Source organism: Salvelinus alpinus, chromosome 5, assembly GCF_045679555.1.
Source record: "Salvelinus alpinus chromosome 5, SLU_Salpinus.1, whole genome shotgun sequence".
Lineage (NCBI taxonomy): Eukaryota > Metazoa > Chordata > Actinopteri > Salmoniformes > Salmonidae > Salvelinus > Salvelinus alpinus.
This window is the reverse complement of record NC_092090.1, coordinates 5,365,120-5,392,560: the sequence shown is the minus strand read 5'-3', so window position 1 is coordinate 5,392,560 and position 27,441 is coordinate 5,365,120. Positions and strand designations below refer to the sequence as shown.

At 40.9% G+C, this 27,441-nt stretch overlaps 1 protein-coding gene across 5 annotated transcripts in view; it reads right to left on the bottom strand.

The window, feature by feature from the left end:
* fhod1 (formin homology 2 domain containing 1) overlaps nucleotides 1-27,441 on the bottom strand; it is a 238,719-nt gene that overhangs the window by 99,320 nt on the left and 111,958 nt on the right. For 4 of the 5 annotated variants that reach the window (XM_071400433.1, XM_071400435.1, XM_071400434.1 and 1 more), the window contains exons 5-8: nucleotides 16,757-16,862; nucleotides 14,619-14,713; nucleotides 8,130-8,241; nucleotides 6,921-7,015 (exon numbers count right to left, since the gene is read on the bottom strand). In XM_071400433.1, the coding sequence (XP_071256534.1) occupies nucleotides 6,921-7,015; nucleotides 8,130-8,241; nucleotides 14,619-14,713; nucleotides 16,757-16,862 (408 nt within the window). Of the gene's footprint in view, nucleotides 1-6,876; nucleotides 7,016-8,129; nucleotides 8,242-14,618; nucleotides 14,714-16,756; nucleotides 16,863-27,441 lie in introns of those variants that run through there. The other variant, XM_071400437.1, reaches the window with a different exon arrangement.

The window sequence follows — 27,441 nt, the reverse complement described above, 5'->3', positions numbered from 1 at the left end:
GAGAGTGAGACAGAGAGAGAGAGAAAGAGAGAGAAAGAGAGAGAAAGAGAGAGAAAGAGAGAGAGAGAGAGAGAGAGAGAAAGAGAGAGAAAGAGAGAGAAAGAGAGAGAAAGAGAGAGAAAGAGAGAGAAAGAGAGAGAGAGAGAGAGAGAGAGAGAGAGAGAGAGAGAGAGAGAGAGAGAGAGAGAGAGAGAGAGAGAGAGAGAGAGAGAGAAAGAGAGAGAGAGAGAGAGATGGAGAGAAAGAGAGAGAGAGACAGAGACAGAGACAGAGACAGAGACAGAGAGAGAGAGAGAGAGAGAGAGAGAGAGTCATGCTCAACATGAGCTCCTGATATATTTGATTTTTTTTGGTTTTTAGAATGAGATAAACACTCTAATCGAAGAAGAATTCCAGACAAGAAGTGATGAACAACAACTCTATACATTCAGAATAGAAAAAAAAGTAACTTTGCGCCTCAAGTTAAGAAGTTTTGAGTCTAGCTAGCTAGCTACACAACAAAGACCCAGCCAGCAGACTAACAAGCTAGCCAGAAGAAACGAGCTAGAACAAACCTAGCAAGGGCAGTTAATACAACTACATCAAACGACCAAACTGAGTGAGTAAACCAAAAAGGAGCACGGACTAACTGTAAACATATCTTCAGTCTTTTGTGTGAGGATTTTTCACTATTTTTGCTGTTTTTTGAAAGTAGCGTGAACAGCAGACGAACAAATCGGTTGCCATGGCAACGGGGCAGCAGAACAGCGCAGCAGTAGCGGTAGTAGCAGAGCGCACAGACACCATGTCCCCACTCCCCCTCAGCGCAGAATCCATTCTCTACCCAAAAAAGGTAAAAAATGACACAATGAGGAAAACTTTTAAACAGAAACTACTAGAGGAGAGGCCAGAAACCCTTTTTGCAGACCTCTACAAAAACGGTGACGTGAGTAATCTCATCTTCCTCACTGACCAGCCAAATGCATGGCGCTCAGCAGTCTGCTCTCACTACCCATGCATAAAGAAAGAGGGAATCTGTAATGGGTGGAAGCTGAAAATCAAAGAGACAGACGACCCTGACAGCACCATGATAACAATCAACCTCTACAAGACTGGGACTGTCATGGTGCAAGGTAACATCAGGCTGTTTGAAACAGACTTTCAGACCATTAAGGAGAGAGCGGAGAGAGAGAAGGACACCACCAGTGACATGCCCTCCCACAAGACAAACTCCACCAGCACCACCCTCACCCCTACCCTCCCCACCCAAAAAGGCACATCCAGCACCTCTCTTCCCACCATAGTGGAGGACACGCCCCAGGAGGAGAGCGACCCCCTCAGTGCAGAGCAGGCTCAGGCCCTCCTCACCACCATGGCTGCCATGATGGATGAGTTCACCAAACTGGAGGGGGAGGTGGTCCTGCTCAGGGAGAGCGTGAGCAAACAGCAACCAGACAACCACACCTTAGAGGAGCTCCTAACCAAGGTGAGGACAGAGCAGGACAGCAGCCTTGCAACACAGCTGAAAGAGGTTCAGCAAGAGAGAGACGGACTCAAGAGAGAGCTGGCTGATCTAACAAAGGAGGTGAGAGAGCTCCAAAAAGACAGGCAGAGCAGCAATAAGGAGCTGACCGCACTAAGAGAGGAGCTGCAGGAGAGAAAGAGAGCAGAGGACAGGCTGCAGGAGCAGATAGATCACCACCCTATGACCTGCCCTCACACAGCAGAGGAGCCCAGCTCAACCAGCCAGACTTCCCCAGCCCTGGCTGCTGCACCCCTCCTCCCCAACCCACAGAACAGCCTCCCACTGACAGTGGCACCCACACAGACCAGCCACACCCCAGCTCCAACACCCACCAGCCCCCCCTATGCCCCCCCCAGTCCAGAAGAAACACTGGCTGACATCGTCCTGTTAATGGACTCAAATGGGAAGTATGTTCAGGAGAAGAAACTTTTCCCTAGACACAAAACGAGAAAGGTGTGGTGCCCAACAACGCAAAGTGCCATGGAGCTGCTTGATAAGAACCATCTCGGGTCGCCAAGCCACATAATCATACATACCGGAAGCAACGACCTGCGTGCTCAGCAGGAGAGGGTGGCGACTTCACTACGGGGAGTGATTGAGAAGGCCTCCGCAATCTTCCCCAACTCAAGAATCATAGTGTCAACCCTTCTACAGAGGAGGGACTTCCACCCTGCCACAATCCAAAGAATAAACGCCAGCCTCTCCCGGGACTGTGCCCTGCGACCCAATGTACACCTGGCCCACCATCCCACCCTCGATCTGGACTGTCTCTATGACCATGTTCACCTGTACAGGGAGACAGTCCCCATCCTTGCCAAGACTCTCAAGGACGTCGCTCTAGACCTCTCCACCCAGGAACAGCGGAGCAATCTCCACCCCGCCGAGATCACCGAGACAACATCCCGGACCAGCACCCTGGACCCCCCAGCCACGACCACAGCACCACCAACCTCAATGCCCACCACAGCCAGCGCAGCACAGACCACCCCAGCCCAGCTTCAGAGCCACCCAGATGAGGCCTACCACCCCCCTCCTCCCCACCGCAGACCCACACCTGGAGGAGCCACAGCCCAGCAGGCAGAGCTACGCACAGGCTGTGAGAGGAGCAACTGGCCCAGCCCCCACCAACCAAATGAGTGACATTAAACAAATGCTGAGTCTACTATGCTCACATGTGATGGGCCGAGGGTCATGGTAAGATGAGCACAAGAACTCCACCATTCTCACACTACATCCACCCAAGTGGCATGACACAAATTCTATCTTAAATGATAAACAAATCACATTTGCAAAATAAGAGTTTACTTTAATTGAAAAATCCTATTTTAATGGTTCTTCTTGGATTGTGAGTGTTTGTCTCATTTTGAAAGGTAAGGAAAAGAGAAAAAAAAAAGTTATGAAGTCTTTTTACGTTGCATGTTGGAATATACAAGGATTGAAGTCCTCTGCTTTTGGGCTAAAGAGCAGAAACCCAGACTTCCTGAAAGAAATTGATGATGTTGATATTGTAGTACTACAGGAAACATGGTGCAGAGGTGATGTTTCCACTGGCTGTCCACTAGGTTATAGGGAGATAATCATACCATCCACTAAATTAAAAGGAATCAAACAGGGCAGAGACTCAGGGGGAATGCTAATATGGTATAAATCTGAACTAATTAATTCAATCGAATTGATCAAAACAGGAGAATTCTTTATCTGGTTAAAAATCAACAAGGAGGCTATCTTGACAGATAAAAACGTCTTCCTCTGTGCCACATACATTCCCCCCTCAGAGTCACCCTACTTCAACGAAGAGAGCTTCTCCATTCTAGAGGGAGAGATTAGTCACTTTCAGGCCCAAGGCAACGTACTGGTCTGTGGAGACCTGAATGCTAGAATAGCAGAAGAACAAGACACTATTAACAGTCATGGGGATAAACACCTACCAGGAAGCAATAACCTTTCCCTCCCCACATACCCCCACATAAACAACTATGACAAAGTGAAAAACAAAAATGGATTACAGCTCCTGAGGCTCTGTCGAACACTGGGTCTGTACATAGTCAATGGCAGGCTGAGAGGAGACTCTTTTGGTAGGTACACCTACAGCTCATCTCTTGGCAGCAGCACTGTAGACTACTTCCTCACCGACCTAAACCCAGAGTCTCTCAGAGCCTTCACAGTCAGCCCACTAACACCTCTCTCAGACCACAGTAAAATCACAGTGTATCTGAGAAGAGCAGAACCCAACCATGAAGCATCATGGCCCAATAAACTACATGGTACTAAACAAGCCTATAGATGGAGTGCAAACAGTACAGACATCTACCAAAAAGCAATTAGTAGCCAAAAAATACAATCTCTCCTGGACAACTTTTTAGCCTTAACATTCTCCTTCAGCAATGAAGGTGTAAATTTGGCCGTTAGGAACATAAACTTTATATTTGACAAATTAGCCTCCTTGGCTAATCTAAAGAAGCATAAGAGCAAACCAAAAATAACAGATAATGAAAAATGGTTTGATAATGATTGCAAAAATCTAAGAAAGTCATTGAGAAATATATCTAATCAAAAACACAGAGAACCAGACAACAAAAATATACGCCTTCAATATGGGGAAACACTGAAGCAATACAAACGCACCCTAAGAACAAAAAAGGAACAGCACATTAGAAATCAGCTGGATGGAATTGAGGAATCCATAGAATCAAACCACTTCTGGGAGAATTGGAATAAATTAAACAAACCTCATCATGAGGAGTTGGCTATCCAAAATGGGGATATGTGGAGAAATCACTTTGCAAACCTCTACAGCAATATAACAAAGAGCCCAGAACAAAAAGATGTACAAGAAAAATTACAAATCCTTGAATTAGCAGTCAAAGACTATCAGAATCCTGTGGATACCCCAATTACAGAAGAAGAATTATTGGAAAAAATATGCAATCTCCAACCCAAAAAGGCCTGTGGTGCTGATGGGATCTTAAATGAAATGATCAAATATACAGACCACAAATTCAAATTGGCTATACTCAAACTCTTCAACATTATCCTCACTGCAGGTATTTTCCCCGATATTTGGAACCAGGGACTGATCACACCAATCTATAAAAATGGAGACAAATTTGACCCAAATAATTACAGAGGAATATGCGTTAACAGCAACTTGGGGAAAATTCTCTGCAGTATTATAAATAGCAGACTACATCATTTCCTTGACAAACACAACGTCCTGAGCAGAAGCCAGATTGGATTTCTAAAAAATTATCGTACAACTGACCACATTTACACCCTCCACACTCTAATCGATAAACAAGTTAACCAAAACAAAGGCAAAATCTACTCGTGTTTTGTAGATTTCAAGAAAGCATTTGATTCAATTTGGCACGAAGGTCTTTTTTATAAACTAATAGAAAGTGGTATTGGAGGGAAAACATATGATTTTATTAAATCAATGTACACTAAAAACAAATGTGCGGTTAAAATTGGCAACAAGCAAACAGACTTCTTCTCTCAGGGGCGGGGAGTGAAACAGGGCTGTCCAATAAGTCCAACATTATTTAACATCTACATTAATGAATTGGCAAAAACATTACAAGAATCGGCAGCACCTGGTATCACCCTACACAACACTGAAATCAAGTGTCTGCTGTACGCAGATGACCTGGTGCTGCTGTCTCCCACTAAAGAGGGGTTACAGCAACACCTAGATCATCTTCACAGGTTCTGTCAGACTTGGGCTCTGACCGTTAACCTAAAAAAAACAAATATAATGATATTCCAAAAAAGGTCCGGAAATAAGGATGACAAATATAAATTCTATTTGGACACAGTTCTATTAGAACACACCAAAAACTACACATATCTAGGACTAAATATCAGCAACACAGGTAGCTTTCACATGGCTGTGAATGAGCTGAGAGACAAAGCAAGAAGAGCATTCTATGCCATTAAAAGGAACATCAAAATTGAAATTCCAATTAGAATCTGGCTCAAAATGTTTCAATCAGTTATAGAACCAATTGCTCTATATGGCAGTGAGGTATGGGGTCCACTCTCTAATAATGAATTTACTAAATGGGACAAACATCCAATTGAAGTATTGCATGCAGAGTTTTGCAAGACTGTATTGCAAGTACAAAGAAAAACTCCAAATAACGCATGTAGGGCAGAATTGGGCCAATATCCCCTCCTCATTCGAATAGAAAAAAGAGCCATCAAATTTTACAACCATCTAAAAACAAGTGACCCAAAAACATTCCATCACACAGCTCTACAATGTCAAGAGATGAAACCAGAGAAGAGTCCCCTCAGCCAGCTGGTTCTGAGGCTCAGTTCACCAACCCAAACCAACCCCACAGAGCCTCAGGACAGCCCTCAGAAAATCTGGCCCAACCAAATCATCACAAAACAAAAAGAAAAATATATAACCTATTGGAAAGACACCACAAAAAATCAAAGTAAACTTCAATGCTATTTGGCTCTAAACAGACAGTACATGGTGGCAGACTATCTGACCACTGTGACTGATAGAAAACTGAGGAAAACATTGACTAGGTACAGACTCAGTGAGCACAGTCTGGCTATAGAGACCGGTCGTCACAGACAAACCTGGCTGCCCAGGGAGGACAGGCTGTGCTCACTCTGCTCCAGGGGAGAGGTAGAGACAGAAGTGCATTTCCTACTACACTGTGACAAATACTCAGACCTAAGAGCATATTTCTTTCCCAAAATTATAATTCAATACAAAGAATTTGAAACTATAAAAGATGAAGAAAAATTCAAATATTTATTGGGTGAAAAGCCAAAATGTGCAGTTTTGGCAGCCAAATATGTGTCCTCCTGCCACAGCCTAAGGGACAGCCAGTGAAAAATGCAAAGTAATGTTGATAATATTTCCCATTTAGCTTAGTTTTGTTTTGTCTTTCGTACCAGGTCATGTGTCTTCTCAGTCATGTTGACACTGGTCTACTACTGTTGCTTTAATGTATTGTTGTTCTGATTAATATTGTTGTTGTAGCTGTTATTAATGGTAATCCCATGTCCACTACTACTATTATTATTACTGTTAGTCCCACCATTTATTTATATATAAATATATATATATATTTTGTGTATATATATACATATATATTTTATTTAAATTTTTCGATATGTATACTTTGACAATGTAAGTAATAATAACTTGCCATGTCAATAAAGTCAATTGAATTGAATTGAATTGAGAGAGAGAGAGAGAGAGAGAGAGAGAGAGAGAGATAGAGAAAGAGAGACGGAGAGAGAGAGAGAGAGAGACAGAGAGACATCCTCATGTACATACAATGAGTTTCTACATTATTTGGTGGTTATTACTTAATTCATTGCAACTAGACCTTAACAGTCTAACTAACCTTGTTGATGAGGTTCATGGTTAAGGTGAACAGCTCAGTCTAACCTTGTTGATGAGGTTCATGGTTAAGATGAACAGCTCGGTGTCTGATCCGTTCTTCTCCTCCAGGATCTCTGTCAGGTACGACCACGGCTTCACACCTGTAGATACAGAGAATTACATTAGTCATGTACACACACAACTTAGATGAATCTGACACACACCTGACTCACAGTTAGATACGCACGCCGCTGGACATTAGACCGGTGGAAATCTGTCCTTTGGTTTGATGAGTACAAATGTGTGATTTTTGGTTCCAACCGCCGTGTCTTTGTGAGACACAGAGTAGGTGAACGGATGATCTCCGCATGTGTGGTTCCCACCGTGAAGCATGGAGGAGGAGGTGTTGGTCCCACCGTGAAGCATGGAGGAGGTGATGTGATGGTGTGGGGGTGCTTTGCTGGTGACACTGTCAGTGATTTATTTAGAATTCAAGGCACACTTAACCATCATGGCTACCACAGCGTTCTGCAGCAATACGCCATCCCATCTGGTTTGGGCTTAGTGCGACTATCATTGGTTTTTCAACAGGACAATGACCCAACACACCTCCAGGCTGTGTAAGGGCTATTTGACCAAGAAGGAGAGTGATGGCGTGCTGCATCAGATGACCTGGCCTCCACAATCACCCAACCTCAACCCAATTGAGATGGTTTGGGATTAGTTGGACAGAAGACTGTGGGAAAAGCAGCCAACAAGTGCTCAGCATATGTGGGAACTCCTTCAAGATTGTTGGAAAAGCATTCCAGGTGAAGCTGGTTGAGAGAATGCCAAGTGTGCACAGCTGTCATCAAGGCAAAGGGTGGTTACTTTGAAGAATCTCAAATATAAAATATATTTTGATTTGTTTAACACTTTTTTGGTTACTACATGATTCCATATGTGTTATTTCATAGTTTTGATGTCTTCACTATTATTCTACAAAATGTAGAAAATATATATTTTTAAATAAAATAAAAACCTTTGAATGAGTAGGTGTAGTAAACCTTTTGACCGGTAGTGTACTCACACACTCAGTCTAACACAGTCCAGTTGAGAACCAGTCTTTTTACAGACCACTCTAATTTCAGTTTATTCATCGGGTCACCGTTTACAGCAGGTATAAAATGGTGCAAGCTCCTTCAGCAGTGTAGTACAACAGCACCGTGTGTGTGTGTGTGCGTGTGCGTGTGCGTGTGTGCGTGTGCGTGTGTGTGTGTGTGTGTGCGTGTGTACCTCTCTTGCCGTCCACAGTATTGACAGCCTGGATAAGTAGAGGACTGTTCAACTCTGTGTACTCTACAAACACTATCAGGAGCTTCAGAGCTGTCTTCACCACCAGACGAGACTGAGGAGGGAGAGAGAGGGAGAGAGAGAGAGAGAGAGGAGGGAGAGAGAGAGAGAGAGAGGGAGAGAGAGAGGAGAGATGGAGAGGAGGGAGAGAGAGAGAGAGAGAGAGAGAGAGGAGGGAGAGAGAGAGGAGGGAGAGAGAGAGAGAGAGAAAGGGAGAGAGAGAGAGAGAGAGAGAGAGAGAGAGGAGGGAGAGAGAGAGAGAGAGGGCGAGGGAGAGAGAGAGAGAGAGAGAGAGAGAGAGAGAGAGAGAGAGAGAGGGAGGAGGGAGAGAGAGAGAGAGGAGGGAGAGAGAGAGAGAGGAGGGAGAGAGGAGAGAGAAAGAGAGGAGAGAGAGGAGGGAGAGAGAGAGAGGGAGGAGGGAGAGAGAGAGAGAGAGAGAGAGGGATGTAGAGGGAGGAGGGAGAGAGAGGAGGGAGAGAGAGATTGAGATAGTCAGCTAGACATATTCTCCACAGGGTGGCGATATTACACCTCAAATCCACAACATTTCCCATTGAACCCAGTGCAAAGAAACTCTGTTTTAGTTCAGTCAGTAAAATAAGACTGCAGAGTTTTCAAAGTACAATAAGTGGAGACGGGGGGGGGGGGGGGGGGGGGGGAATGTAGTACAGTACAGTATAGTGTATTAAACCTCTTCACTACAGTATAGTGTATTAAACCTCTTCACTACAGTATAGTGTATTAAACCTCTTCACTACAGTATAGTGTATTAAACCTCTTCACTACAGTATAGTGTATTACACCTCTTCACTACAGTGTAGTGTATTAAACCTCTTCACTACAGTATAGTGTATTAAACCTCTTCACTACAGTATAGTGTATTAAACCTCTTCACTACAGTATAGTGTATTAAACCACTTCACTACAGTATAGCGTATTAAACCTCTTCACTACAGTATAGTGTATTAACCCTCTTCACTACAGTATAGTGTATTAAACCTCTTCACTACAGTATAGTGTATTAACCCTCTTCACTACAGTATAGTGTATTAAACCTCTTCACTACAGTATAGTGTATTAAACCTCTTCACTACAGTATAGTGTTTTAAACCTCTTCACTACAGTATTATACCTCTTCACTACAGTATTAAACCTCTTCACTACAGTATAGTGTATTAAACCTCTTCACTACAGTATAGTGTATTAAACCTCTTCACTACAGTATAGTGTATTAAACCTCTTCACTACAGTATTAAACCTCTTCACTACAGTATAGTGTATTAAACCTCTTCACTACAGTATTAAACCTCTTCACTACAGTATAGCGTATTAAACCTCTTCACTACAGTATAGGGTATTAAACCTCTTCACTACAGTATAGGGTATTAAACCTCTTCACTACAGTATAGTGTATTAAACCTCTTCACTACAGTATTAAACCTCTTCACTACAGTATTAAACCTCTTCACTACAGTATAGTGTATTAAACCTCTTCTCTACAGTATAGTGTATTAAACCTCTTCACTACAGTATAGTGTATTAAACCTATTCACTACAGTATAGTGTATTAAACCTCTTCACTACAGTATAGTGTATTAAACCTCTTCACTACAGTATAGGGTATTAAACCTCTTCACTACAGTATAGGGTATTAAACCTCTTCACTACAGTATAGTGTATTAAACCTCTTCACTACAGTATAGTGTATTAAACCTCTTCACTACAGTATAGGGTATTAAACCTCTTCACTACAGTATAGGGTATTAAACCTCTTCACTACAGTATAGTGTATTAAACCTCTTCACTACAGTATAGTGTATTAAACCTCTTCACTACAGTATAGTGTAGTAAACCTCTTCACTACAGTATAGTGTATTAAACCTCTTCACTACAGTATAGTGTATTAAACCTCTTCACTACAGTATAGTGTATTAAACCTCTTCACTACAGTATAGTGTATTAAACCTCTTCACTACAGTATAGTGTAGTAAACCTCTTCACTACAGTATAGTGTAGTAAACCTCTTCACTACAGTATAGTGTATTAAACCTCTTCACTGCAGTATAGTGTATTAAACATCTTCACTACAGTATTAAACCTCTTCACTACAGTATAGTGTTTTAAACCTCTTCACTACAGTATAGTGTATTAAACCTCTTCACTACAGTATAGTGTATTAAACCTCTTCACTACAGTATTAAACCTCTTCACTACAGTATTAAACCACTTCACTACAGTATAGTGTATTAAACCTCTTCACTACAGTATAGTGTATTAAACCTCTTCACTACAGTATAGTGTATTAAACCTCTTCACTACAGTATTAAACCTCTTCACTACAGTATAGTGTATTAAACCTCTTCACTACAGTATTAAACCTCTTCACTACAGTATAGCGTATTAAACCTCTTCACTACAGTATAGGGTATTAAACCTCTTCACTACAGTATAGTGTATTAAACCTCTTCACTACAGTATAGTGTATTAAACATTTACATTTAAGTCATTTAGCAGACGCTCTTATCCAGAGCCTCTTCACTACAGTATTAAACCTCTTCACTACAGTATAGTGTATTAAACCTCTTCACTACAGTATAGTGTATTAAACCTCTTCACTACAGTATAGTGTATTAAACCTCTTCACTACAGTATTAAACCTCTTCACTACAGTATAGTGTATTAAACCTCTTCACTACAGTATAGGGTATTAAATCTCTTCACTACAGTATTAAACCTCTTCACTACAGTATAGTGTATTAAACCTCTTCACTACAGTATTAAACCTCTTCACTACAGTATAGCGTATTAAACCTCTTCACTACAGTATAGGGTATTAAACCTCTTCACTACAGTATAGTGTATTAAACCTATTCACTACAGTATAGTGTATTAAACCTCTTCACTACAGTATTAAACCCCTTCACTACAGTATTAAACCTCTTCTCTACAGTATAGTGTATTAAACCTCTTCACTACAGTATAGTGTATTAAACCTCTTCACTACAGTATTAAACCTCTTCACTACAGTATAGTGTATTAAACCTCTTCACTACAGTATAGTGTATTAAACCTCTTCACTACAGTATTAAACCTCTTCACTACAGTATAGTGTATTAAACCTCTTCACTACAGTATAGTGTATTAAACCTCTTCACTACAGTATTACACCTCTTCACTACAGTATAGTGTATTAAACCTCTTCACTACAGTATAGTGTATTAAACCTCTTCACTACAGTATTAAACCTCTTCACTACAGTATAGCGTATTAAACCTCTTCACTACAGTATAGGGTATTAAACCCCTTCACTACAGTATTAAACCTCTTCACTACAGTATAGTGTATTAAACCTCTTCACTACAGTATAGTGTATTAAACCTCTTCACTATAGTATAGTGTATTAAACCTCTTCACTACAGTATAGTGTATTAAACCTCTTCACTACAGTATAGTGTATTAAACCTCTCCACTACAGTATAGTGTAGTAAACCTCTTCACTACAGTATAGTGTAGTAAACCTCTTCACTACAGTATAGTGTATTAAACCTCTTCACTACAGTATAGTGTATTAAACCTCTTCACTACAGTATAGTGTATTAAACCTCTTCACTACAGTATAGTGTAGTAAACCTCTTCACTACAGTATAGTGTATTAAACCTCTTCACTACAGTATAGTGTAGTAAACCTCTTCACTACAGTATAGTGTATTAAACCTCTTCACTGCAGTATAGTGTATTAAACCGCTTCACTACAGTATTAAACCTCTTCACTACAGTATTAAACCTCTTCACTACAGTATAGTGTTTTAAACCTCTTCACTACAGTATAGTGTATTAAACCTCTTCACTACAGTATAGTGTATTAAACCTCTTCACTACAGTATTAAACCTCTTCACTACAGTATTAAACCTCTTCACTACAGTATAGTGTATTAAACCCCTTCACTACAGTATAGTGTATTAAACCTCTTCACTACAGTATAGTGTATTAAACCTCTTCACTACAGTATTAAACCTCTTCACTACAGTATAGTGTATTAAACCTCTTCACTACAGTATTAAACCTCTTCACTACAGTATAGGGTATTAAACCTCTTCACTACAGTATAGTGTATTACACCTCTTCACTACAGTATTAAACCTATTCACTACAGTATAGTGTATTAAACCTCTTCACTACAGTATAGTGTATTAAACCTCTTCACTAAAGTATAGTGTAGTAAACCTCTTCACTACAGTATAGTGTATTAAACCTCTTCACTACAGTATAGTGTATTAAACCTCTTCACTACAGTATTAAACCTCTTCACTACAGTATAGGGTATTAAACCTCTTCACTACAGTATTAAACCTCTTCACTACAGTATAGGGTATTAAACCTCTTCACTACAGTATTAAACCTCTTCACTACAGTATAGTGTATTAAACCTCTTCACTACAGTATTAAACCTCTTCACTACAGTATAGTGTATTAAACCTCTTCACTACAGTATTAAACCTCTTCACTACAGTATAGGGTATTAAACCTCTTCACTACAGTATAGTGTATTACACCTCTTCACTACAGTATTAAACCTATTCACTACAGTATAGTGTATTAAACCTCTTCACTACAGTATAGTGTATTAAACCTCTTCACTACAGTATAGTGTAGTAAACCTCTTCACTACAGTATAGTGTATTAAACCTCTTCACTACAGTATAGTGTATTAAACCTCTTCACTACAGTATTAAACCTCTTCACTACAGTATAGGGTATTAAACCTCTTCACTACAGTATTAAACCTCTTCACTACAGTATAGGGTATTAAACCTCTTCACTACAGTATTAAACCTCTTCACTACAGTATAGTGTATTAAACCTCTTCACTACAGTATTAAACCTCTTCACTACAGTATAGTGTATTAAACCTCTTCACTACAGTATTAAACCTCTTCACTACAGTATTAAACCTCTTCACTACAGTATTAAACCTCTTCACTACAGTATTAAACCTCTTCACTACAGTATTAAACCTCTTCACTACAGTATTAAACCTCTTCACTACAGTATTAAACCTCTTCACTACAGTATTAAACCTCTTCACTACAGTATTAAACCTCTTCACTACAGTATAGTGTATTAAACCTCTTCACTACAGTATTAAACCTCTTCACTACAGTATTAAACCTCTTCACTACAGTATTAAACCTCTTCTCCATCACTACAGTAACAGTCTTGATTCTAACACAACAAGAGTTTCTCACCATATTCTAGTTTCTCACCCTGCCCAATCTGTCACATCTCATTGGCTGTTCTCACTTCCCTGTTTTAAAAAGGAGATGTGAAATCATAGCTGTAAGGTGTTTGATTTACAAACATGTATTGGGGCCAAAGACATCCTGAGAGACACTAGTGTTTAAGTGTCTTACAGACATAAATTCATGATATAAAACACACAACCAGGGTTGGCCTCAATTCCTTTCAAATTACAGTCAATTCAGGAGTTACACTGAAATGCATAGTCACTTTAACTATACATTAAATGTACATACTACCTCAATATGGGCCGACCAACTAGCGCTCCCGCACGTTGGCTAACCGGGCTATCTGCATTGTGTCCCGCCACCCACAAACCCCTGTTTTTACGCTACTGCTACTCTCTGTTCATCATATGTGCATAGTCATTTTATCTTCAATAAGCAAAATTAGGAATTTAGTTTACTTTGTGAATTGCCCCCCCCCCCCAACCCTGCATGCAACAGGTTCTGCGTTTCTCAGGTAGGATTGGACCCAGTGTTGGTTTAGGATCGCGTCTGAATCAGGGCCGTTCACAGATCTTTATGGGGGGGGGGGGGGGGGTTTAGGTGCTGAAAAAAAGAAGGAACCCCCCCCCCCCCCCCCCCCGTTCTATTGGTCTCCCTCTTCTCCTGGCCAATAACGGACTAGGTCGTTTTTTTAATTGATCTGTTTGACAGCAGAGTAGTCTACCCTGTAATATATGGGATTAAAACAATATTATTCTAATGTCCCCAGTAATATAAAGTGTAGAAGAATTTAAATGTGTTTATAAAAGCCAGTTTATTCCACTATATGCACTCAGCTTTGAACGGTAGTTTTTTTAATGAACAGTGATTGAGTTATATAATTTGTCTAAATGATGACTATCTAATCTAATCATCACATTACGGACAGTAGACTGTCTCACACATTATCTTACACAAGTCTGCAAATACGATGATGCTTTGAAGGTTTTATTTATTAAAGTGCATTTTAAAATGGTGAAAATTAGTTTCCCCCAAAACTAGACACTCACGCGCTGCCTATGATTCAGAGCCAGTGAATGGTGTGTATGGTGTGTGTGTGTGTGTGGTGTGTGTGTGTGTGTGTATGTGTGTGTGTGGTGTGTGTGTGTGTACTGCGGTCAAGTCTCCACGCTACGTAATACTCACCAGGCTGCCAGTGAGAGTGTAGAGCCACTGAACAGTGTCATTGTGGTCGATCACACCGTTCATCCCATCTACAAACAGCATGATCTGACTGAGGGCTGCAACACAAAGATCAGACTGCTTATCCACAAGACCAGAGGCACAACTGGAATCACACACTGTTCCCTATACAGGCACTACTTAGTGTACACTACATAGAGAATAGAGGCACTATTTAGTGTACACTACATAGAGAATACAGGCACTACTTAGTGTACACTACATAGAGAATACAGGCACTACTTAGTGTACACTACATGGAGAATACAGGCACTACTTAGTGTACACTACATGGAGAATACAGGCACTACTTAGTGTACACTACATGGAGAATACAGGCACTACTTAGTGTACACTACATGGAGAATACAGGCACTACTTAGTGTACACTACATGGAGAATACAGGCACTACTTAGTGTACACTACATAGAGAATACAGGCACTACTTAGTGTACACTACATAGAGAATACAGGCACTACTTAGTGTACACTACATGGAGAATACAGGCACTACTTAGTGTACACTACATGGAGAATACAGGCACTACTTAGTGTACACTACATGGAGAATACAGGCACTACTTAGTGTACACTACATAGAGAATACAGGCACTATTTAGTGTACACTACATAGAGAATACAGGCACTATTTAGTGTACACTACATAGAGAATACAGGCACTACTTAGTGTACACTACATGGAGAATACAGGCACTACTTAGTGTACACTACATGGAGAATACAGGCACTACTTAGTGTACACTACATGGAGAATACAGGCACTACTTAGTGTACACTACATGGAGAATACAGGCACTACTTAGTGTACACTACATGGAGAATACAGGCACTACTTAGTGTACACTACATGGAGAATACAGGCACTACTTAGTGTACACTACATGGAGAATACAGGCACTACTTAGTGTACACTACATAGAGAATACAGGCACTACTTAGTGTACACTACATAGAGAACACAGGCACTACATAGGGTACACTACATGGAGAATACAGGCACTACTTAGTGTACACTGGAGAACCCAGTCCTGCCTTTCTCTCTGTTCTCACTCTGTTGTCTACACTGCCTGGATCCTACTGTAGGGTGTCTGGGGATAGAGGGACCCTCCGTTTCCTCCATGCAGACTGGATCCTACTGTAGAGGGTCTGGGGATAGAGGGACCCTCCGTTTCCTCCATGCAGACTGGATCCTACTGTAGGGAGTCTGGGGATAGAGGGACCCTCCGTTTCCTCCATGCAGACTGGATCCTACTGTAGGGAGTCTGGGGATAGAGGGACCCTCCGTTTCCTCCATGCAGACTGGATCCTACTGTGGGGAGTCTGGGGATAGAGGGACCCTCCGTTTCCTCCATGCAGACTGGATCCTACTGTGGGGAGTCTGGGGATAGAGGGACCCTCCGTTTCCTCCATGCAGACTGGATCCTACTGTAGGGTGTCTGGGGATAGAGGGACCCTCCGTTTCCTCCATGCAGACTGGATCCTACTGTAGGGAGTCTGGGGATAGAGGGACCCTCCGTCTCTCTCTCTCTCTCTCTCTCTCTCTCTCTCTCTCTCTCTCTCTCTCTCTCTCTCTCTCTCTCTCTCTCTCTCTCTCTCTCTCTCTCTCTCTCTCTCTCTCTCTCTCTCTCTCTCTCTCTCTCTCTCTCTCTCTCTCTCTCTCTCTCTCTCTCTCTCTCTCTCTCTCTCTCTCTCTCTCTCTCTCTCTCTCTCTCTCTCTCTCTCTCTCTCTCTCTCTCTCTCTCTCTCTCTCTCTCTCTGGCAGGTAGCCTAGTGGTTAGAGTGGAGGGGAGGCAGGTAGCCTAGTGGTTAGAGTGGAGGGGAGGCAGGTAGACTAGTGGTTAGAGTGGAGGGGAGGCAGGTAGACTAGTGGTTAGCGCATTGGGCAAGAAACCAAAAGGTTGCTGGATCGAATCCCCGAGCTGACAAGGTAAAGATCTGTCGTTCTGCCTCCTGAACAAGACAGTTAACCCACTGTTCCCCTGTAGGCCGTCATTGTAAATAAGAATTTGTTCTTAAACTGACTTGCCTAGTTAAATAAAAGGTTAAATAAAATAAAAATGATTGTTGCGATCGTACTCACCTCTGAGAATGTAATTCTGATAGTTGTGGTCTGCCTCCGCTCCCACCTTGATGAAACACATCAAGCCTTCGGAATTCACAAACTCTGGCACCAGGTCTTTATCGTCCTACAACACACCAACCAATCACACAGCAGATTGTTAACAGAGAGGATACCATGTCATAGAAAGCCTGCACAGCCACAGTTTAGACCCCCAAACAGACCGTTATGTTCCCCGTCACACTAGACTAGCGTGTTGTAACCGAGGACAGACGATTTGTACGTGCTTCAGCGGTCCCGTTCTGTGAGCTTGTGTGGTCTACCACTTCACGGCTGAGCCGTTGTTGCTCCTAGACTCTTCCACTTCACAATAACAACACTTACAGTTGACCTGGGCAGCTCTAGCAGAGCAGAAACTTGACGAACTGACTTGTTGGGAAAGGTGGCAACCTATGACGGTGCCACGTTGAAAGTCACTGAGCTCTTCAGTAAGACCATTCTACGGCCAATGTTTGTCTATGGAGATTTCATGGCGGTGTGCTCGATTTTATACACCTGTCAGCAACGGGTTTGGCTGTATTAGCCGAATCCACTAAGTTAAAAGGGGTGTCCACATACTTTTCTATATATATCGTGTATTTGTATTTTATATATATACAAAAGTATCTCAAAATCATTGTCATGTAATCAAAACTCTATCCAAAATGTAAAATTACAAACCTAAAAAGTTACTTCTGTTGCCATTGGCAACTATGTAAAAACAGCCTCCATAAAGCCACCAGATTAAAACGTTGCATCCTGCAGGTAGAAAATATCCTGATCAAAATAAACACACATGGCCTGTCTGCAACGAACTTGAAACATTGTATCAACTATTAACTAAACATGGGTCCAGCCTGAAGGTCCTGGTCCCTGAGAGTTTCCCTGCCCAGTCAGCTCAGACACAGCTGGAGACTATTTATCAAGGTGATAAGAAGCAGAGCTTGACCTTTGACCTTTGGCAGGAGCTCACCAGAGCCGAGTACCGTGTCGCCTCAAAAATGTTCTACTGCTTGAGCTCCTGTTCCCTCTTATATAGAATATTAGCTCAAAAAGTATTTCCTGCACCTAAATATAAAAACAGTACCAGCACCCAAAAATGAGTACCGGGTAACCTATTTCAGTCCCAAGCCAAGCACTGATAAGAAAGTAGTCAGGTAGGTCCCTATTTTATGACGTTTCCACTGGATCAGAGCAGGACGTATTTACCTTTTTCACGCTGCTGAGTAGTTATGGAAAAGGGGGAGACAGCTGGAACGATTTTTACAAAATACTTTGTGAGGAACTATTGTCATTCTCAATGGATGTAAAAAACAAAACAAAAAACAGTTTGCTTGTTGTTTTGAGGTGAAGAAAATATTCCTTTGAGAAGCTCAACAGGTCGTTAGTAGCGGTACTATCAAGGCTACATGAGTAGCGGTACTATCAAGGCTACATGAGTAGTGGTACTATCAAGGCTACATTAGTAGTGGTACTATCAAGGCTACATTAGTGGCGGTACTATCGAGGCTACATTAGTAGCGGTACTATCAAGGCTACATTAGTGGCGGTACTATCAAGGCTACATTAGTAGCGGTACTATCAAGGCTACATTAGTAGCGGTACTATCAAGGCTACATTAGTAGCGGTACTATCAAGGCTACATTAGTAGTGGTACTATCAAGGCTACATTAGTAGTGGTACTATCAAGGCTACATTAGTAGTGGTACTATCAAGGCTACATTAGTAGTGGTACTATCAAGGCTACATGAGTAGTGGTACTATCAAGGCTACATTAGTAGCGGTACTATCAAGGCTACATTAGTAGCGGTACTATCAAGGCTACATTAGTAGCGGTACTATCAAGGCTACATTAGTAGCGGTACTATCAAGGCTACATTAGTAGCGGTACTATCAAGGCTACATTAGTAGTGGTACTATCAAGGCTACATTAGTAGTGGTACTATCAAGGCTACATTAGTAGTGGTACTATCAAGGCTACATTAGTAGTGGTACTATCAAGGCTACATGAGTAGCGGTACTATCAAGGCTACATTAGTAGCGGTACTATCAAGGCTACATTAGTAGCGGTACTATCAAGGCTACATTAGTAGCGGTACTATCAAGGCTACATTAGTAGCGGTACTATCAAGGCTACATTAGTAGCGGTACTATCAAGGCTACATTAGTAGTGGTACTATCAAGGCTACATTAGTAGTGGTACTATCAAGGCTACATTAGTAGTGGTACTATCAAGGCTACATGAGTAGTGGTACTATCAAGGCTACATGAGTAGTGGTACTATCAAGGCTACATTAGTAGCGGTACTATCAAGGCTACATTAGTAGTGGTACTATCAAGGCTACATTAGTAGTGGTACTATCAAGGCTACATTAGTAGTGGTACTATCAAGGCTACATTAGTAGCGGTACTATCAAGGCTACATTAGTAGCGGTACTATCAAGGCTACATTAGTAGTGGTACTATCAAGGCTACATTAGTAGTGGTACTATCAAGGCTACATTAGTAGCGGTACTATCAAAGGCTACATTAGTAGCGGTACTATCGAGGCTACATTAGTAGTGATACTATCAAGGCTACATGAGTAGCGGTACTATCAAGGCTACATTAGTAGTGGTACTATCAAGGCTACATTAGTAGTGGTACTATCAAGGCTACATTAGTAGTGGTACTATCAAGGCTACATTAGTAGCGGTACTATCAAGGCTACATTAGTAGCGGTACTATCAAGGCTACATTAGTAGTGGTACTATCAAGGCTACATTAGTAGTGGTACTATCAAGGCTACATTAGTAGCGGTACTATCAAAGGCTACATTAGTAGCGGTACTATCGAGGCTACATTAGTAGTGGTACTATCAAGGCTACATTAGTAGTGATACTATCAAGGCTACATTAGTAGTGGTACTATCAAGGCTACATGAGTAGTGGTACTATCAAGGCTACATTAGTAGTGGTACTATCAAGGCTACATTAGTGGCGGTACTATCAAGGCTACATGAGTAGTGGTACTATCAAGGCTACATGAGTAGTGGTACTATCAAGGCTACATTAGTAGTGGTACTATCAAGGCTACATGAGTAGTGGTACTATCAAGGCTACATTAGTAGCGGTCCTATCGAGGCTACATTAGTAGTGGTCCTATCGAGGCTACATGAGTAGCGGTACTATCAAGGCTACATTAGTAGTGGTACTATCAAGGCTACATTAGTAGTGGTACTATAAAGGCTACATTAGTAGTGGTCCTATCAAGGCTACATGAGTAGCGGTACTATCAAGGCTACATTAGTAGCGGTCCTATCGAGGCTACATTAGTAGTGGTACTATCAAGGCTACATTAGTAGTGGTACTATCGAGGCTACATTAGTAGTGGTACTATCGAGGCTACATTAGTAGCGGTACTATCAAGGCTACATTAGTAGCGGTACTATCAAGGCTACATTAGTAGTGGTACTATCAAGGCTACATTAGTAGTGGTACTATCAAGGCTACATTAGTAGCGGTCCTATCAAGGCTACATTAGTAGCGGTCCTATCAAGGCTACATTAGTAGCGGTACTATCAAGGCTACATTAGTAGTGGTACTATCAAGGCTACATTAGTAGTGGTACTATCAAGGCTACATTAGTAGTGGTACTATCAAGGCTACATTAGTAGCGGTACTATCAAGGCTACATTAGTAGTGGTACTATCAAGGCTACATTAGTAGTGGTACTATCAAGGCTACATTAGTAGCGGTACTATCAAGGCTACATTAGTAGTGGTACTATCAAGGCTACATTAGTAGTGGTACTATCAAGGCTACATTAGTAGTGGTCCTATCAAGGCTACATTAGTAGTGGTCCTATCAAGGCTACATTAGTAGTGGTACTATCAAGGCTACATTAGTAGTGGTACTATCAAGGCTACATTAGTAGCGGTACTATCAAGGCTACATTAGTAGCGGTACTATCAAGGCTACATTAGTAGCGGTACTATCAAGGCTACATTAGTAGCGGTACTATCAAGGCTACATTAGTAGCGGTACTATCAAGGCTACATTAGTAGCGGTACTATCAAGGCTACATTAGTAGCGGTCCTATCAAGGCTACATTAGTAGCGGTCCTATCAAGGCTACATTAGTAGTGGTACTATCAAGGCTACATTAGTAGTGGTACTATCAAGGCTACATTAGTAGTGGTACTATCAAAGGCTACATTAGTAGTGGTACTATCAAGGCTACATTAGTAGCGGTACTATCAAGGCTACATGAGTAGCGGTACTATCAAGGCTACATTAGTAGCGGTACTATCAAGGCTACATGAGTAGCGGTACTATCAAGGCTACATTAGTAGCGGTACTATCAAGGCTACATGAGTAGCGGTACTATCAAGGCTACATGAGTAGCGGTACTATCAAGGCTACATGAGTAGCGGTACTATCAAGGCTACATTAGTAGTGGTACTATCAAGGCTACATTAGTAGTGGTACTATCAAGGCTACATGAGTAGCGGTACTATCAAGGCTACATTAGTAGTGGTCCTATCAAGGCTACATTAGTAGTGGTCCTATCAAGGCTACATTAGTAGCGGTACTATCAAGGCTACATGAGTAGCGGTACTATCAAGGCTACATTAGTAGTGGTACTATCAAGGCTACATTAGTAGTGGTACTATCAAGGCTACATTAGTAGTGGTACTATCAAGGCTACATTAGTAGTGATACTATCAAGGCTACATTAGTAGTGGTACTATCAAGGCTACATTAGTAGCGGTACTATCGAGGCTACATGAGTAGCGGTCCTATCAAGGCTACATGAGTAGTGGTACTATCAAGGCTACATTAGTAGCGGTACTATCAAAGGCTACATGAGTAGTGATACAATCAAGGCTACATGAGTAGTGGTACTATCAAAGGCTACATTAGTAGTGGTACTATCAAGGCTACATTAGTAGTGGTACTATCAAGGCTACATTAGTAGTGGTACTATCAAGGCTACATTAGTAGTGGTACTATCAAGGCTACATTAGTAGTGGTACTATCAAGGCTACATTAGTAGTGGTACTATCAAGGCTACATTAGTAGTGGTACTATCAAGGCTACATTAGTAGTGGTACTATCAAGGCTACATTAGTAGTGGTACTATCAAGGCTACATTAGTAGTGGTACTATCAAGGCTACATTAGTAGTGGTACTATCAAGGCTACATTAGTAGTGATACTATCAAGGCTACATTAGTAGTGGTACTATCAAGGCTACATGAGTAGCGGTACTATCAAGGCTACATGAGTAGCGGTACTATCAAGGCTACATTAGTAGTGGTACTATCAAGGCTACATTAGTAGCGGTACTATCAAGGCTACATTAGTAGCGGTCCTATCAAGGCTACATGAGTAGTGATACTATCAAGGCTACATTAGTAGTGATACTATCAAGGCTACATGAGTAGCGGTACTATCAAGGCTACATTAGTAGTGGTACTATCAAGGCTACATTAGTAGAGGTACTATCAAGGCTACATTAGTAGTGGTACTATCAAGGCTACATTAGTAGCGGTACTATCAAGGCTACATTAGTAGCGGTACTATCAAGGCTACATTAGTAGCGGTACTATCAAGGCTACATTAGTAGTGGTACTATCAAGGCTACATTAGTAGTGGTACTATCAAGGCTACATTAGTAGTGGTACTATCAAGGCTACATTAGTAGTGGTACTATCAAGGCTACATTAGTAGTGGTACTATCAAGGCTACATTAGTAGTGATACTATCAAGGCTACATGAGTAGCGGTACTATCAAGGCTACATTAGTAGTGGTACTATCAAGGCTACATTAGTAGAGGTACTATCAAGGCTACATTAGTAGTGGTACTATCAAGGCTACATTAGTAGTGATACTATCAAGGCTACATTAGTAGTGGTACTATCAAAGGCTACATTAGTAGTGGTACTATCAAGGCTACATTAGTAGTGGTACTATCAAGGCTACATTAGTAGTGGTACTATCAAAGGCTACATTAGTAGTGGTCCTATCAAGGCTACATTAGTAGTGGTACTATCAAGGCTACATTAGTGGCGGTACTATCAAGGCTACATTAGTAGTGGTACTATCAAGGCTACATGAGTAGTGGTACTATCAAGGCTACATTAGTAGTGATACTATCAAGGCTACATTAGTAGTGGTACTATCAAGGCTACATTAGTAGTGATACTATCAAGGCTACATTAGTAGTGGTACTATCAAGGCTACATTAGTAGTGGTACTATCAAGGCTACATGAGTAGTGGTACTATCAAGGCTACATTAGTAGTGGTACTATCAAGGCTACATTAGTAGTGGTACTATCAAGGCTACATTAGTAGTGGTACTATCAAGGCTACATTAGTAGTGGTACTATCAAGGCTACATGAGTAGCGGTACTATCAAGGCTACATTAGTAGTGGTACTATCAAGGCTACATTAGTAGTGGTACTATCAAAGGCTACATTAGTAGTGGTACTATCAAGGCTACATTAGTAGTGGTACTATCAAAGGCTACATTAGTAGTGGTCCTATCAAGGCTACATTAGTAGTGGTACTATCAAGGCTACATTAGTGGCGGTACTATCAAGGCTACATTAGTAGTGGTACTATCAAGGCTACATGAGTAGTGGTACTATCAAGGCTACATTAGTAGTGATACTATCAAGGCTACATTAGTAGTGGTCCTATCAAGGCTACATTAGTAGTGATACTATCAAGGCTACATTAGTAGTGGTCCTATCAAGGCTACATTAGTAGTGATACTATCAAGGCTACATTAGTAGTGGTACTATCAAGGCTACATTAGTAGTGATACTATCAAGGCTACATTAGTAGTGGTACTATCAAGGCTACATTAGTAGTGGTACTATCAAGGCTACATTAGTAGTGGTACTATCAAGGCTACATTAGTAGTGGTACTATCAAGGCTACATTAGTAGTGGTACTATCAAGGCTACATGAGTAGTGATACTATCAAGGCTACATTAGTAGTGGTACTATCAAGGCTACATGAGTAGTGGTACTATCAAGGCTACATGAGTAGCGGTCCTATCAAGGCTACATTAGTAGTGGTACTATCGAGGCTACATTAGTAGTGGTACTATCAAGGCTACATTAGTAGTGGTACTATCAAGGCTACATGAGTAGCGGTCCTATCAAGGCTACATGAGTAGTGATACTATCAAGGCTACATTAGTAGTGATACTATCAAGGCTACATTAGTAGTGGTACTATCAAGGCTACATTAGTAGTGGTACTATCAAGGCTACATTAGTAGTGGTACTATCAAGGCTACATTAGTAGTGGTACTATCAAGGCTACATTAGTAGTGGTACTATCAAGGCTACATTAGTAGTGATACTATCAAGGCTACATTAGCACACAGGCCAGGTAGCCTATAGGCCTACTTCTATGCGTAATAAGGTGCGCGTCCTTACACCCTCGATCACACCGACATTACATTCCGGTACCCCAGAAGTACATTCATTTCCAAAGGAAAGCTGTGTTTCGTCGAGCAGCAATGCGTTGTAGAGGGCGTTGGCAGTGGGTTCTGTGTGGTTGTTCATAACGTGGGATTTATCTGGTAGCAGAGAAGGTGAATGTTGAGCTGTTATTGAGCACACATATCCAGGATGCTGCTGCCATGACGCCGTCAGTGTGATCGAAGGCGTTACTCAACATTGACAGGAGCGCTCCAAACAAAAAGACAACGACTAAATTGACACAACTCGTAAATGGAATGAAATAAACCAACAACAAAAAACCCTGTGTTTCTCAGAAGTGTAACATAGGGCTGTGCGCTCTGCAAACAAAGTGTCCACACCGACAATCACCACGGTAAAAGACAGGAATAATAATAATATAATGAATGCATTAAAATAAATTACCATAAACAAACAAACATTGTAGATGAGTAATTATGGTAATGAACTGTACCACTGGGAGAGAGAAAACATTCTGGAGAGAGAAGTACATTGTGATTTTCGTTAATTAGTAAAAACGTGAATTGGGGTATTGTGTCTAGTCCAGTGACTGGACTCAGGCTGTAACACAACATGTCAAGGGCTGTGAATACTTTCTGAAGGGCTCCTGTATCCGTGTGTCTTTAGGAGGGTTCGGGTAAAGCAGGAAGTCACATTTCGGTTGAACCTTGTGATCTGTATCTGAAAGAGAACCTCAACCTGTTGACTGTCTGATCGTTACTACTGTGGGGACGGCATCACTGAGAACGATGACTAGGCACTATACGGTGTCGTCCCAAATGGCACCCTATTCCCTATATAGTGCACTACTTTTGATAACAAACTTACACACAACCCTATTGGGGACACCGCCCTGTACATTTACGTCAACTTGAGTTATCAACCCTTCATCTCTCAAATGATTACAATGAAGTCTCTGGCATGACTGGTATGTGCTCTCTCTCTCTCTCCCCCCCTCTCTCTCTCCCCCCCCCCCCTCTCTCTCTCCCCCCCCCTCCCTCTCTCTCTCTCCCCCCCCCCCGTCTCCATTCTTCCTTATTCCTCTGTTCCAGTCCAGTCTGACACAGATTAGAGCTATTTCCACTGGCCATGTTGGCACCAGCTCACAGAGAGAGGAGGAGGAGGGTGGATGGTGGATGTGATATGGAGGGAATCAGCCCATGCTTAAAAAACGGTGGGTGGGACTCAGTAATGTGTAGTATTGGATTTGGCCCAAACATAACAGTTTGTATTCAGAACAAAAAGTGAATTGCTTTGCCACATTTTGACCATTTTATTGGTCTTTACCATAGATAATATACTGGTCTCTCTCATAGATAATATACTGGTCTCTACCATAGATAATATACTGGTCTCTCTCATAGATAATATACTGGTCTCTCATAGATAATATACTGGTCTCTACCATAGATAATATACTGGTCTCTACCATAGATAATATACTGGTCTCTACCATAGATAATATACTGGTCTCTCTCATAGATAATATACTGGTCTCTCATAGATAATATACTGGTCTCTCATAGATAATATACTGGTCTCTACCATAGATAATATACTGGTCTCTCATAGATAATATACTGGTCTCTACCATAGATAATATACTGGTCTCTCTCATAGATAATATACTGGTCTCTCATAGATAATATACTGGTCTCTCATAGATAATATACTGGTCTCTACCATAGATAATATACTGGTCTCTCATAGATAATATACTGGTCTCTCATAGATAATATACTGGTCTCTACCATAGATAATATACTGGTCTCTCTCATAGATAATATACTGGTCTCTCTCATAGATAATATACTGGTCTCTCTCATAGATAATATACTGGTCTCTCTCATAGATAATATACTGGTCTCTCTCATAGATAATATACTGGTCTCTCTCATAGATAATATACTGGTCTCTCTCATAGATAATATACTGGTCTCTACCATAGATAATATACTGGTCTCTACCATAGATAATATACTGGTCTCTACCATAGATAATATACTGGTCTCTACCATAGATAATATACTGGTCTCTACCATAGATAATATACTGGTCTCTATCATAGATAATATACTGGTCTCTACCATAGATAATATACTGGTCTCTACCATAGATAATATACTGGTCTCTACCATAGATAATATACTGGTCTCTACCATAGATAATATACTGGTCTCTCTCATAGATAATATACTGGTCTCTACCATAGATAATATACTGGTCTCTACCATAGATAATATACTGGTCTCTACCATAGATAATATACTGGTCTCTACCATAGATAATATACTGTTCTCTACCATAGATAATATACTGGTCTCTACCATAGATAATATACTGGTCTCTACCATAGATAATATACTGGTCTCTACCATAGATAATATACTGGTCTCTACCATAGATAATATACTGGTCTCTCTCATAGATAATATACTGGTCGCTACCATAGATAATATCCTGGTCTCTACCATAGATAATATACTGGTCTCTTTCATAGATAATATACTGGTCTCTACCATAGATAATATACTGGTCTCTACCATAGATAATATACTGGTCTCTACCATAGATAATATACTGGTCTCTACCATAGATAATATACTGTTCTCTACCATAGATAATATACTGGTCTCTACCATAGATAATATACTGGTCTCTACCATAGATAATATACTGGTCTCTACCATAGATAATATACTGGTCTCTCTCATAGATAATATACTGGTCTCTACCATAGATAATATACTGGTCTCTCTCATAGATAATATACTGGTCTCTACCATAGATAATATACTGGTCTCTACCATAGATAATATACTGGTCTCTACCATAGATAATATACTGGTCTCTCTCATAGATAATATACTGGTCTCTCTCATAGATAATATACTGGTCTCTCTCATAGATAATATACTGGTCTCTCTCATAGATAATATACTGGTCTCTCTCATAGATAATATACTGGTCTCTACCATAGATAATATACTGGTCTCTACCATAGATAATATACTGGTCTCTACCATAGATAATATACTGGTCTCTCTCATAGATAATATACTGGTCTCTACTATAGATAATATACTGGTCTCTACCATAGATAATATACTGGTCTTTACCATAGAAAATATACTGGTCTCTACCATTGATAATATACTGGTCTTTACCATAGAAAATATACTGGTC